The 14,106-nt window shown below is 39.1% G+C and overlaps 1 protein-coding gene across 6 annotated transcripts in view; it reads left to right on the top strand.

The window, feature by feature from the left end:
* LOC119745251 (aspartyl aminopeptidase-like) overlaps positions 1–11,414 on the top strand; it is a 35,762-nt gene extending 24,348 nt beyond the window's left edge. For all 6 annotated transcript variants that reach the window (XM_038221481.1, XM_038221475.1, XM_038221477.1 and 3 more), the window contains 9 exons: positions 1,554–1,629; positions 2,571–2,681; positions 3,707–3,784; positions 5,493–5,576; positions 6,260–6,417; positions 7,411–7,450; positions 8,608–8,709; positions 9,095–9,262; positions 9,951–11,414. In XM_038221481.1, the coding sequence (XP_038077409.1) occupies positions 1,554–1,629; positions 2,571–2,681; positions 3,707–3,784; positions 5,493–5,576; positions 6,260–6,417; positions 7,411–7,450; positions 8,608–8,709; positions 9,095–9,262; positions 9,951–10,001 (868 nt within the window). In that variant the 3' untranslated portion in view covers positions 10,002–11,414. The remainder of the gene's footprint in view (positions 1–1,553; positions 1,630–2,570; positions 2,682–3,706; positions 3,785–5,492; positions 5,577–6,259; positions 6,418–7,410; positions 7,451–8,607; positions 8,710–9,094; positions 9,263–9,950) is intronic.
* Positions 11,415–14,106: the final 2,692 nt, after the last annotated feature.

The following is a 14,106-nucleotide window of genomic DNA, read 5'->3' as shown; positions in this document are numbered from 1 at the left end:
TTACAAAACAGGTGCCATATAAGCTGAGAGAAGTCTGCTTTAGGTTGAAAAGGTAATTTTTTGAATGATAAAAACACCTTTGACTCAAATTTGATCGAAACTAAAGAGGGGCCATAAACTACATGATCGCCGATATAAATTCGCATTTTTTTTAGCCGGCCTCTGTGCCCCTTCTGCAGATGTTAGTTTGGCCTTGGTGCCTTCCCAGCTGCCCTTGGTGCCCTCTATAATTTTGCTCCATTCAAGGCCAAAGTGGCCTTGCCCTAAAAATTCCCAAATTCAAGGCCTGTTCAAGTATTTGATTCATACGTATGCTCAGACATTTCTGCCATAAAACAGCCCTAAGAGGCATAAATATTTATCCTGTAAAATGTGCAAAACATGACGTTTCTTATTATTGTACAGCATATACCCGGCGGTAATGTGGTCAGTATCTAATGCTGACATAAAGGCTGTGATACTTCGAACTTCGAAAGCCGTTTTTGGATTGTACCTATTTTTTTTTTTTTTTTTTTTTTTTTTTACCGTTTAGTATTTCTGTGTCATTTTACCAACTCTCGTACTGTTAGAACTGGACTTCTCATCTTGGGAAAATTGGCCTGATTGGTTTTACTATGCAGAGGATGGCCTGTAGAAGTAATCGTTACTACTACTACTACCACTACTGATGGATACTTATATAACTTTTAACTAAGACCAAAGCGCTTTATATTATTATTAACCTGCTCACTGAGCCAATGCAACATTCCAAAGACAATCTCAGCTCACTGGGGAGTATAGAGCTCTATGCAGCCATTTCAGCACAAAGCAGCTAAAATCAGTCAAAGTAACAATCTCTGCCCTCACAGGTACCCATTTACTCCTGGGTGGAGAGAAGCAATTAGTGATAAAGTGCCTTGCCCAAGGGCACACGCACCATAACACCAGGCTGGACTTGAACCCACTACCTGCAGAATTACCGACAGACTATGGGTTCAGTGCTCCAGACCACGAGGCCACAGGAGGAAAGTTTACCAAGCTGTTTGCACTGGAGAATTGTGAAAAGTAACCATCGTTTTGGTGATTTTCACCCAAAAAAGTCCAATAGGAACATGGCTGATTTTGGTTGATTTTGTTTGCATTTAAGTCATGACTCCAACTCTTACTTGGTCTGATCCATGACGTAAACTCTGATTCACTATTAAACACTTAGTCCTGGACTAAGACTTCAGGATAGAGGACTGTAGTACAATGTGAAAATGGAAACCCACCCCCCCCCCCAAAAAAAAAACCAAACAAACGATTTTCAGCCAAGTAAAGTAACAGAACTGTAATAAAGGAGAATATTTCGACCTGCAAAGTGATTTGTTTTGAGGGTTTTCTATTGGAAGATGCACGAAGAGAATATTACAAAACTCACAAAAATATATAGAAGAGTTGTAGGTTGGCGTGGCAACAAATCAATTTATTAAGGAGATTGGGATAGCGTCTTATATTTTGTGTGTAATTTGTGTTTGTATAAAACCAGTTACCTCTTGAATGAATCCTGTGTGTTTTTGTCCACTGATTCCTAGTGTTCCTGTGCTGGCTACGTCCGTTAGGCAACAGATTGAAGCACCTGTGCCCGAGGAACAACAAGATTCTTGTGAGGTGAGAGGCTCAAATCCCTGCTCAAACATTTGGATTGTGTTTTTAGTAAACTGATTTCAGAATTAACTCATGGAAGTGCAAGCAAATAACACATTTGCAGAAATTCAGAGTTGTACAAAATATTACTAAACTATATTACACTTTAATTTTGTGATGCCTATGATGGCTAGCCTTTTGCTGCACTATACATACCACATGTATACCACATGTTTCTCCTATGTGTAACTCCATCCACAATAGGAAGAATGGTTGCAGAGAAATGTCTCGCAACTTGCGTACGTGAGAATGATGAAACGTAGTATATGGTTAGACCTTCACTTTGATACCCTGCAATGTTTGTTTTCTTTGACTTGATTTTTTTACATCATTTTCTGAAGAAATATATCCAAGAATAACTATATTCTTGAAGTACATTTTTACATTCCCAAGTCAACTTGTCATGTTCACAGCATTAACGTGGCGGGATGTACAAAAATGTATGAGAAGTCCTGGTGCACATGTTGTACTTCCAATCTGTTTGCGGCCAAACTATGAAACAAGTGTGGCATACAGTTTTGTTTAGATATGAAAAGCCACGCAATACATGTCAATATAGGATGTGATGAACAGAGTTTACTTTGGGAAGATTTTCTCTACCAATTTATTGGATTATATTTCTCCATTTGAATTAATCAAATTGTGGAAAAGCAAAGCTTTTGTTTCTTGTGGCATTGGCCCTTTAGCAAGTTCAGCAATGTCATACCGATAAGTTTTGAGAAATTGCACCGCAAATTGTTTTCCTTGCGATTTTGAGATATTTATTTTGAGGACTCTATCGCAGTAAAGTGTACGTAGATGGAGTCCATATATGGGAGAGGTCAGGTTGTTGGTGTGTATGCGAATACGTTTGTCTGGAACCTTCTGATTTTATTCTAAGATATGTATTTTCTGTGCCGTTTCAGGCTTCTTCCAAGCATCATCCCATCCTCATCAACTTGCTGTGCAAAGACCTCAGTGTTAGCCCTGAGCAGATTCTAGACTTTGAGCTCTGCCTTACTGACACACAACCAGCAGTAAGTAGGTTACAAATCTCTTATGTATGTAAAAACATCACACCAGTGTACCATAATGGTCTCTGTAACAAGTTGAACAAAGCAATTGGTTGAAGCAGGAATTCAGCCTAGACCTCTGGAATACTGTTCTGGTGCTCTACCATCTATATTGGCAGTTTGTCATTTTCTCAATGTCTTAACCCTTTTGTCACTGTAGCCCCAAAAACCGTCTACGGTCTAAGCGCTCTATGTTTATTTTTTATTCCTCAGTGAATAAATGCAATGTAATACAAATACAGTATGGATGCTAATGATGCTAATGGTTATAATCATTTAACGGTCCCTCTCTGGCTGGCAAATTCAACAACACCCATCCCAACAGTCACAAGAAATCAAGTGGCTGTTTCTAACAGTTCAGTGCTCCCTGACTAAAGCAGGATTGACTGGTTGTGACTGCTTGTGTAAGATGATACAGCTGTGCTTTGACTGTAGGTGATTGATAAGCCAGCTGTACCCATAACTGCCAACTATTATGAACAAATTATTATGAATTAATGTTAAAAATATGAAAATACAAATGCACTCTTGAAAGTTACGAATTTCAAATTTTCGGCCCCAAACTTTGCTTTGATTATTTCAACTAGTGTTCAGGAAGACAGAAAGTGGTTGATGAACTTGACACATGAGCTTGAGATCTTGACACTTCACCATGGCTACCTGTTTAGTCAGTAATGGTTATGTACATAACCATGGTAATGTGTAGTCACTGAGAACGCTGTTTTGGTTAAGACATAAACAGTGTATTACATTACTTCTCATCAATGTCATGGAGAAAAAAGTCAGTATACTCATGTAAGCAACACTTCCCTTGCAGCATTCCTTGGCAAACTGTTCAATAATAATTATTTCAATAACAGTGAATGTATTTTCCTAGGTATTCATCCATGATCCAATTCCCTATTCAGTGTGAGTCACATTCATGGTATGTACACATGTGACCTTTAATAATTGATTACATATTGACAGGAATATTTCCTTTTTTGCAGACAATAGGAGGCGCCCTGAATGAGTTTGTATTTGCTCCTCGTCTTGACAATCAAATGAATTGCTTCACGTCACTCAAGGTACGTATGTACAGGCACAAGTTTTGGGTAACGGCTGAACATAGTCAGCCTTGTGTCTAGCACATCACAGTTAAACATTTGTAAATATTTATTGGCAAATCAGTTTTTTAGAAAGGCAAATTTGAATAAAAATGATAGATTCAGAATTGATAATAGACATTTATATCAATGTAATGAGTGACATCCTCTTTGCACAATAAGAATAGTATACCAATTTTGACTGCTTTGTGTGATACAGTAAAATATGCCTCCCAATATGATCCACTGAGCATTCTATTTCCCAGAGGTGAGGCCAAGGGGAAAAAATATTTGTGGATTACAGAGGGAGGCAAGTATTATTACTATACCTCATACATATTCATGATGGAGAGCCAAATTCTCACTTGTCAATTCACCATCACGTACCAGATGCTTTTGTTGCTGTTTACCATGCGCGCCCGCGAGGATTCACGCGCAGAGTAAATACGCATGCGTAGTAGACTGTCGCGACAGTCTACTACGCATGCGCTTTACAAAGCAATCGTGGAACTGTCGCACGGGTGTAGTACTCATGCGACAACATCGCCCTAGCTACACATCGCCCTAGCTACACATTGCCCTTAGCATTTTCCCAAGCTCAATATTGCCGAAATGGAGAATATTGTGGACAATAAAGATGACTGCTGTACAAACCAAAGTTATCCACAAGCAACTGTATTTTACAACTCGTGTCCGTGCAACAAGGTCGTATCTCCTAAAATGGGCATTACAAGAAATGCAAGTTTCAGAATGTCAAAAGGTCGTATCTCACTTAAAACAACCCGGATGTACACACAAAGTCAATGGACGTCGAGATACGACCTTCTTGCAGAATGGAGTTACGACCTTGTTGCACTGACGCTGACTGTAGTTACTGTATTGCAAACGAACTGAACTTTTTTGACGTTGAGCCATAATATTCTTCTGGTGAGACAAGTTTCTCTGACCCACGAGGTGCATACTGCAACGGGAAAATGTGGCAACTGAATATGTATGAGGTATAGTTAAAGAAATATAACATGGTATATTTCAGGTGGATAGTTGATATTCGCTCCCCTTGGTATTGGAAGTTGGCAAACTAGTTCCCTTGGCTTCGCCTCGGTAATTAGTTTGTCAACTTCCAATACCGAGGGGAGCGAATATCAATATTCGCTCCCCTCGGTATTGGAAGTTGGCAAACTAGTTCCCTTGGCTTCGCCTCGGTAACTAGTTTGTCAACTTCCAATACCGAGGGGAGCGAATATCAACTGTCCAGCCTCAAACTATGTTTTATTTGTATACTGTACTTCCTCTTAACGCTCTATACTTGTGGCATGTTCAATGCACCAGTGTACTTTTTTGGTTGTGTCCAGTGGTATTGTGTCAAACTGGAAGACTAAAAGGGAGTGGCATCCGTTGCCTAGGTAGAATGACTGGCCATTGTACTGTAAATAGGCTCCAAAACAGCCTAGGATTTGGTCATGGAAAGCCTTATTTTGTCCTGGAAAAGTTTTGGAAAAATCACAGAATTTCATTTGAAGATTTCTGGGGGAACCCCATAGACAGTATATTTGGAGACTTATTATGATTACCTTTATAAAGTAAACGTAATGTTAAGAGTGTTGGCATCTAGTACAACGGATGTAATTAGATGTACTCAATGTATGAATATAACACAGATCTTGATGCATAGTATCTGCTGTGTTTTCAGGCACTGATTGATTCCTGTAGTACCAAAGACAGCTTGGAGAATGATCCCAACATCCGTATGATGCTACTCTATGATCATGAAGAGGTGAGAGTTGGATTATAAATGGGTGCATGTGGGTGTCAGGGATTATATGCTATACTCATAAATATGCCTGGTGAGCGGTTTAACCATGTCCATTGGTCGAGAGCCCACCATGTGGGTGGTAACCATCTTGTAAAACATGAAGTGCTTGCACAGTAACAAGTGCTTGAGTACTACTTCTTGATAACGTAAAAGGGTAGAACTAAATCATTGGAAGTTTGTCAACTATTTAAGTCATTTGAATGGTTTGGACCTAAAAGGTATTGATGAATTGGGTAATTATGTGACAGAGCAGTTATAAGGGTGATGTTTAAACCGATTAAGGGCTGGTCACTTTAACATTGGCCAGGCCCATAACTGGTTTAAACCACACCTTTATAACTGCTAGCATTCCCTTGTTTAATCTATTAGTCCCATTTCTTTACAATGAGTGTCGTTTTTGAAATAGTGATATAGTTCCATTGATGCATTTTTGACAACACATACAGCATTGAAATCAAAATTCATACAGCGCAGCCAGTATCCAAAGTCTAGACTATCCCTTTTTTTTTCTTCTTCTTTTTCGAAATGGAGTGGCTTGTTTGGGTGGCTTCAGCAGCAGTGTCTGTACACATTTGAGGACTCTTTTGTTTCATAAAGAATCCTCCAGAATTTAACTCAATACGTGTGAATGTTTATGCCCCCAGGTTGGTTCTTCCAGCGCTCATGGAGCCAATTCCTCTCTAACTGAGTGGATCATGAGGCGTCTATCTGCTGGAGGGAGCCCTACAGCCTTTGAAGAATCTGTTCCCAAATCATTCATGATGAGTGCTGACCAGGCACACGCTGTCCATCCAAACTACTCGTAAGATATCATCTTCTTGTCATCCAAACATCTACTGAAGTAGTATTAAAATATGTTGAATATATTCACTATTTGTACCATAGTTAATATGCTGTAACTGATATTGTTATCAATGTATATCATTCATACTGGACATTCAAAGCACCTCTTATTGCAATCTTCTTGTGGTTATTCTTCTCCCGGTCTATTTCCACTCACTGGGAAGTATACAAAGCCATGCCATTTCTCTGTCAAAACTTCAAACTTTTCTCAGACAAGATCATACTCTTGGTTTGTGGAAAGCAAGTTTGGGCAAAGTCTTTCGCGAGGTGGAATTTTGAAGGCTCAGCCACTACAAGGAAAGCCATTTCTTTTTATTTTTCCCAATCCTGATTATTGTTGTTAGTTGCAAGTTCTGCAGCCAATTTTTTAAAACAGTTCCTACGGATTTACGCAACAAATTTGGTGCTCAGCTGAAATTTAGTGTAGTAATGCAACATTTTAAATAAGTTAAACATCTTGGTCTTCTTAATAAGGAAGATCACAGCTTTCATTGAGGCTGATTGTGTATGATTCCACATTGGTGACAAAACAGTGATTAAAGTATTTTTGAAATTAGCCTTGTCTTTGTTTGTAAACGGGGAGCAACTATTCAAATTCTGTCATGGGTAAAAGGAGCATATCATGTACCTCAAAAAAGCTGTGAATTTCTTGAACTCTATTTGAATGTGAATTTTATTTCAATGTGATTGTTCACACACCCTAGGTGGTTAGGGTGAAATATTCACAATATGGAAGGTTGTGCAACTTGTGCCCTGAAATATGGCTTTAGTGGAGTTATGTCATTGTGCAAAGTTTTGTAACATTTTCTCTTAATTCTGTCCCATACCTTTGTATCGTTGTGCTATCTTTGTCTTCCTGAATATTCCCAGCACAGGATACACTTGTCCTGTAATGGATGAGATAAAATAATATGTTCAGGCTTGATTATTATCATTCCCCATTTCTCCTCAGAGACAAGCATGAGGACAATCACAAGGTGGCCCTTCATAAGGTACTTATTTGTTTTTACATTCAATCAACACCTAATTACACAAATTGCTAAATCACATCTTAATGGTACACTCCTCCGGAGGTCACCTAAATTTAGTCATTTTAATCATTTACTAGCCGTATTTCTTATCGACATATTGTCCTAAATGTTAAAAAAACAAACTTTGGCTTACATGTGATGCAGCAGTGATTGTTCGTATTGCCTATATTATATATTTTCTGCAGTAAAGAAAACCATCCAATTTTCAGCCAAATGGTCAACATAACGCTGGCAACGCATAAAATGCATATCGTATGTGATTTCAGCTCCCACGCTAGTTTCAGGTTTAGACACATGGCAATCTTTGCGCTCATACGTTCCAAGCATATTTTGCAACTAGCACTCCTACAGTTCGATTTTTTAGTACAATAAGTTTATAACCTGAAATTAGTTCACGTGATAATTGTACAAAAACCATAATTTTGCAGGGTATATGAATGGTTATATTCTAATTTTTAACGATCCTTTCAATTATTATTGTTTCATGAGAAATGCATTTGAAAGCCCCAAAACGCTCATTCTCAATGAAAGTGTCCGTTTAATCTCAAGATGTGATATGAAAACTATTTTTTGAAAGGACAGTTCATTCAATGCATTGGTTGGTTTTATCTTTCAAACTAATTTGACAGCATAAGGGCCCATTTACACTAGCACATAACCCAAGCAGGAAAAAAAATTCTAACATGCTGTATGTTAAAGGGAACCAGTTTATACTCAGCTCATGCATACTGTGCAGTAGATAAACAATTGCTTAAATAGAAAACGCGAAAACATTTTTGTAAATACTGCGTGTAGAATCTGCATTCCTGGTGAGTCGGTCATCAGATACACATGGTTAGTGGGAGAAAAGAGACAAACGGATTCATTAATCCTGTCTGAAGGAGAATTAGGGATACATTATGAATCATGTTGGCAATGATGTCTAACATTGATCACCATGTTAATCAAATAGCTGATGTTACCTCTTCGAATTGTCCTAGTTTAGGTCTCAGCTCATTCCTGCTGCGTTCATTCCCATACTAAGTTTTGACCATAACTTTAATCTTAGGCTTTCAAGAGCAATGTTAGCATTGATTATCTCTTAATAACAGTAGGTAAATGTGCCATTTCTTGTCTAGGGTCCTGTGGTGAAATACAACAGTTATCAGCGGTATGCCACTAACGCTGTGACAGCATCTATTGTCAAACTTATTGCAAAGAAAGTCAGTGTTGAACTTCAGGTAATGAAACATTTTAATTCCGTATTTTCATTCATCTCTGTTAAATAGTGGTAGTTTCATTGCCTGCGAATAAAATGGTGTCCCCACGTCAACATAATTCAGCCTTGGTAGAAAACACTTTGGCAAACTGTTAAAACATCGCAAATTATTTATAATTATAGTATTAAAACTTAACAGAAATACAAAGTCCCTTTTTATAAATTAAAAAGCTATAAGGCATTAGGTCTCATTTGCATTTCGTTATTTATCTTTAGTTTAACACCTTGATTAATTTTGACACAAAATTTCAAAATGTTGGTATACAGTTAAAAATACTGCCAGCAGTTGGCATTCCAACAGCCTCTCTCTGTCAGAATTATCTGATGGTTTCCTTTTGTTATCCAAGGATGTGGTTGTTAGGAATGACAGTCCTTGTGGATCCACCATTGGCCCTATCTTATCCTCTAAGCTGGGTCTGAGGACGTTAGATATCGGTTCCCCACAGCTGAGCATGCATTCCATCAGAGAGATGTGCTGTACATCAGGTGTCAAGCAATGCTGCACTCTCTACCAGGTGAGTTTACATTGCATTGTTCCTTCTGCCTAGGGACCTCGTGTGCAGACACACCCTCAGTAGACTGATCCATTAAGCCCTGTTCTATTGTGCTTTGACCAGTCACAACCGTTATTTATGTCTGACATGCTTGCACTAAAGTCTGACATGCGTGCATGTGTGTATGACCCGCGCAGTAGGAACATGCAGTGATGCATTGGGGAGGTACGCAGTGAGCAGTGCCTAATGGATCAGGCTACTGTGACAAAGACAGAGTGGGACACTCTGGAATGCCAACATCTCCCTCTGCCTGTTATAATGTCTGTTTTCTTATAAGCAACAAATGATAATCTCATGAAAATGATAAATTGTCAAATAAACCGCCAAGGCAAACTGACTAGGTTCACTTTCAAACCACAATTGGATGAGCAAAGAAATTGAGATTTGAGCTATCAATATCTTGGAGCAATGTACCAGGGCTATAGCAACTGAGCTGTCTAGCCCTATAATGGTGCTTGTGGTTTGATTCCCACTAAGGATGAGAAGGTTGGGTCTTGAGTAGATTGACTTGGATGATATTGCCTGTTTTTTAACCCATTGCATGAACTATTTCTTGCATTGATTTAAACAATTGTTATATCTTTTTATTTGCTTTGTTTTTTTTTCAATTTAATTGTGTGAAACGTCTTTGACTGTCATATTTCTGCAGGGATTCTATGAGACTTTCCCAGCCATTGATGCTGTGGTCGATGTAGACTGATTGGAAGCTCTCCTGAGGGTGTGTGATGATCTCCCATCTCCGGAACATCTAATCACCAGCCATTCTCAACTCTACGACCATGCCATTAAAAAACATCTCTTTTGCTACTACTGTTTAAACTGAAAGTGTTTTTGATCATGAACGTTTCTCCAGTTTATAGACGTGATTAAACATGACACAGTAAGAGCCCAGTCCCCTGCAAACATCTGGCTTTCTTCATAAACATCCATACACATCAACTTATGTGTCAATTATGTGTATGCTATTGAAATGGCTAATACTTGCCATTAGATGTATAATCAGCTTAAACTCACAGAGGTGAAGCATGGATGTTATCATTAATGTGGAATGGCACATGGCCTTTATCAGTAACTAAAGAAACTAGATTTGACATGTACAATTGAAGCTGGATATTGTAGTATGACCATGTTAGATGGTGTGTTGATTATAGGATGTACATTCAATCTCGTTTGTCATGGGTTTGGAAAAACTTAGTCTAGGGCGGAATGATTCATTAATGACACATCATGTGTGTGTGAAGTTATGGATAACACTTGCATTGAGTAGCTTGCGTACTGCTCCCAAACTCCATTGTAATGTTACCTAAGAGATGAACCAAGAATATCATACAGAGTTGTGGCAGTTATGTGTAATCTTCAATAGGGGCAGTTTCATATTGGCCAAAATGACTTCTAGTTTCTTAAAAAGTACCAGATTTTGCAATTTTGTGTGAAGTTAAAAGTACCCTTAACCTTCATTCAAGTGAAGCATCGTTTTGCATGTTTTTCAATCCTTGTCTAAATATTCAAATCAAAACAGAAGCCCAACCAATCACTCCATTATAATTGATACTGTAAATTATTATCACACACAAACCCAAAAATCAAAAATTATATAAATTGAGAACTTTGGTTTTTCAGTAACGTCTTTTTCTTTTTGGGGGGGGGGGTGCAAAATGCAAGCCTTAAATATGTTGCCAATCTTTTGTGAGATCTTCAAATTTTTGTTTTATTTATTTTTTATTTTTTGGTTCTGTTTGGTCGGGTGAAGTATATTGGAATCTTTTATTGAGCTCCACTTGGACATGTTAATTGTATTATACAATTCATTTTAATAACTGACTTTCATGTATACACTGATGTACTCCTTTACCCTTTATGCATCCAGCAAAGTCGTTTTTTATTTGACTGTTTAAGGCTTCTTTTTTTTGCAAGTTTATTATCTTTTATTCTTAAGACTTGAGAAAATACTCTGTTATTAGGAGATTGCATGAGAAGAATTTAAATATAAAGAATTATGTGTATTTGCAGTTACGGTCTGAATGCACAATTTGTACAAATATGATTTTTTGTTGGTCTCTTTCAATGAAATAATCATCTACAAACTTTTAAATGGAAGTTTGTTTTATTCTTATCTCATTTGTCGTGTTTGAGATTATTATTGGCTTGTGTGTTTTCTTGCTTTTGGGTGGTTAGGGTTTCATATCTAACTACCCAGTTAAACGAATCGGCACACAGCTGAGCTTGTCTCGAACCCTCACGTATTGCGCATCGACATTAGCGCCACCATCGTTCAAAGTGCGAGCCATCTTCGTAGATTCGCTCGTACCCCCGCCCTGCCCTGTTTGCGGGGCGGGGGTACGAGCGAATCTTCGTCGAGTGCTTAGAAGTGTTTACTTTGTGGGTATGTTGGGATTCGGTAGTAAATGGCTTTATCATCCAATCATAGACGTTTAAAAAAGCTCAGAGGTGGTCAATGAAGCCACAACAGTGAACAGCCCAATTTCCCCATTTTTTAGTCGGCAGGATTTCAGGGATTTTTTGAAGTCGCGCCAACCGTTCATAAAAAGTCATTTTACTTCGACGACTCTCCGGCGCTTTGTGCTGACGGAAATTTGTTTATGAACAAACTGAACAATTAGATATTTGGGTTGAACGCTTCACAGAATCAAGAATTTCGTATATAGAATCGTTTAGGCCGCCCTCAGTCGACTTCGCGTGCGACGACACAGAACAATCGACGACTGACTTTTCAGGATCAAGCTGCGGCCCGAGCTACGACCGTCTGGCCGGAAACGCATCAGTCGCCGATTTTTTTCTGGCGACTTGAGTGTAACTGCGACGATATTAAGAAGATGGACATCAGTCGGCGCTGAAAAAAAAAAAAATAAATAAACGGTCGAAAGAGTTAATTTTTAAACTTCTGCGCCGGGACGGGAACGCGTTCCTGAAAGGCGTGAATCAATCGCAGTCGACCTGTATTGTTGTTGCGACGTCGTGCACGCACATGGGCGTACCGTTGCCCGGATTTTTTTCCGGGGGGCGGGGGGCAAAGCACATTTTTCCCTTACCTTTTTCAACATATTCTAAATTTATAATTTGTTTGTTTTTTTCTTTTCCTCCCCCCTCCCTTTCCAGGGGCGGCGCCCCCCTTCCCTTGGCGACGTCCATGTGCGCGCATCCGGATCATCTTATTTCATTGTGTAGCCAATCAGCGTGCAGCACAAATCAAACTCAGCCGGCGGCGTGCGTGGCCGTGGAAGATCGCTTGTTATAGACCGCTTGCAGATGCGTTCGATGATCGACGCGCGAAGGCGCGCGACGCCATGTTGTGGGACAGGCGTATATCTATCCATGCACATTTTGTCCCATAACATGGCGTCGCGCACCTTCGCGCGTCAATTATCGATCGCGTCTGCAAGCGGTCTATTATCAAGACGCATCACAGTGGCGGCGCTATATAGCTACGAGAGGGCATGGGGATTCCCCCTCCCCTCCCGTTCTTCCCCTCCTCAAGTGTTTTCTTGCGCCCCTCCCCCCTTTGTTTTCTCCCAACACTTTATCAACAAATAGATTAATTATGTTTATCGCTGTTAAGATTCACAAAATGTGGCAGGATGACCGTTTTAGCTGATTTTCGGCTAACTTTGACAGTTTTTGGTTAAAAAACGAGTTTGACAGGTAATTTGACAGAATGGATTTTTTTTGCCGATTTCTGGCAGAATTATGCAAAATTGGTTATTTAACAGAAAAATACAGCAAAATTGAAAAAAATTGTACATTTGTGTGAAAATGCTTTCATCTTTTCCGTCAAACAAACTCTTGCATAATGGGACAGGTTGGCTAGTCTACGTGCTGAGGTTCACTGGGAACCCGACTTCGTGACGCAACTGCGTTTTGCATGAAATTTACTCAATTTCATAACATTTTTATGTGACTATAGATTGTTTATAATGTATTTTGAACCTTAATTCATAAATACCTAAGACAGTTTACGCATTCCTATTGGTCGAGAGCCCGTCACGTGGCCGGTCTTAAACGGATGATAAAGACATGGCTAGCTGGTCTTAAACACTTTTCCAGTGTCACAATAAAATGTGGACTCCTAAAAATCCAGTGCCTCTTATCGTTTCATTGGTTGATCGTTCACAATCCTAACGTAGGCATGCGCAACACTACCAGGGAGTCAGAATTTTAAAGTTCTAAATTCAAAACGCAACGCGCCAGGTGCGTTCTGCGCGACATCGCGCAGAACATGATACGCGCGCGTCAATCTCCATAAAAGGGTTGTTTACATCCTACTCGCCAGCTGAACACTCCATTATTTTGCAAGAGGGATGTTTCAAAAAGCATAAAGTGAATTTGTTGAACAAAATCGGGATGTTTTGAACGAATTATATGATTTTCTCTTACCGAAAAGGTATTTATGAATGGGAATAAATATGTGCTCCGTCGGTATTTATCACTCTGTTTAAGACCACTTAGAGTCTGGGTGCCGATAATTACCCTCGCCTCCGGCTCGGGTAATTATCAGCACCCAGACTCTAAGTGGTCTTAAACAGAGTGATAAAAACCTCCGAAGCACACATTTATTCCCTTATTAAAGAACCTCCGAAGCACACATTTATTCCCTTATTAAAGATATAGTCCATCACTTGTAATTTGTGCATTTTGTTCGTTTGAAGCAACAAAAGTGCTCAAAATCTAAAGAAGGGTACTGAACAACTAACCTGATGAAGTTTCAGCCCAGCTAGCTTCAGCTGTATATTCCGAGAAAAACAGCATTCTAGGATCTCGATTTCAAATCAAAAGTTGCTGAATCATGT

The sequence above is a fragment of the Patiria miniata genome, unplaced genomic scaffold, assembly GCF_015706575.1.
Source record: "Patiria miniata isolate m_02_andy unplaced genomic scaffold, ASM1570657v1 HiC_scaffold_7, whole genome shotgun sequence".
Taxonomy (NCBI): domain Eukaryota; kingdom Metazoa; phylum Echinodermata; class Asteroidea; order Valvatida; family Asterinidae; genus Patiria; species Patiria miniata.
This window is presented reverse-complemented; position numbering and strand designations above follow the sequence as displayed.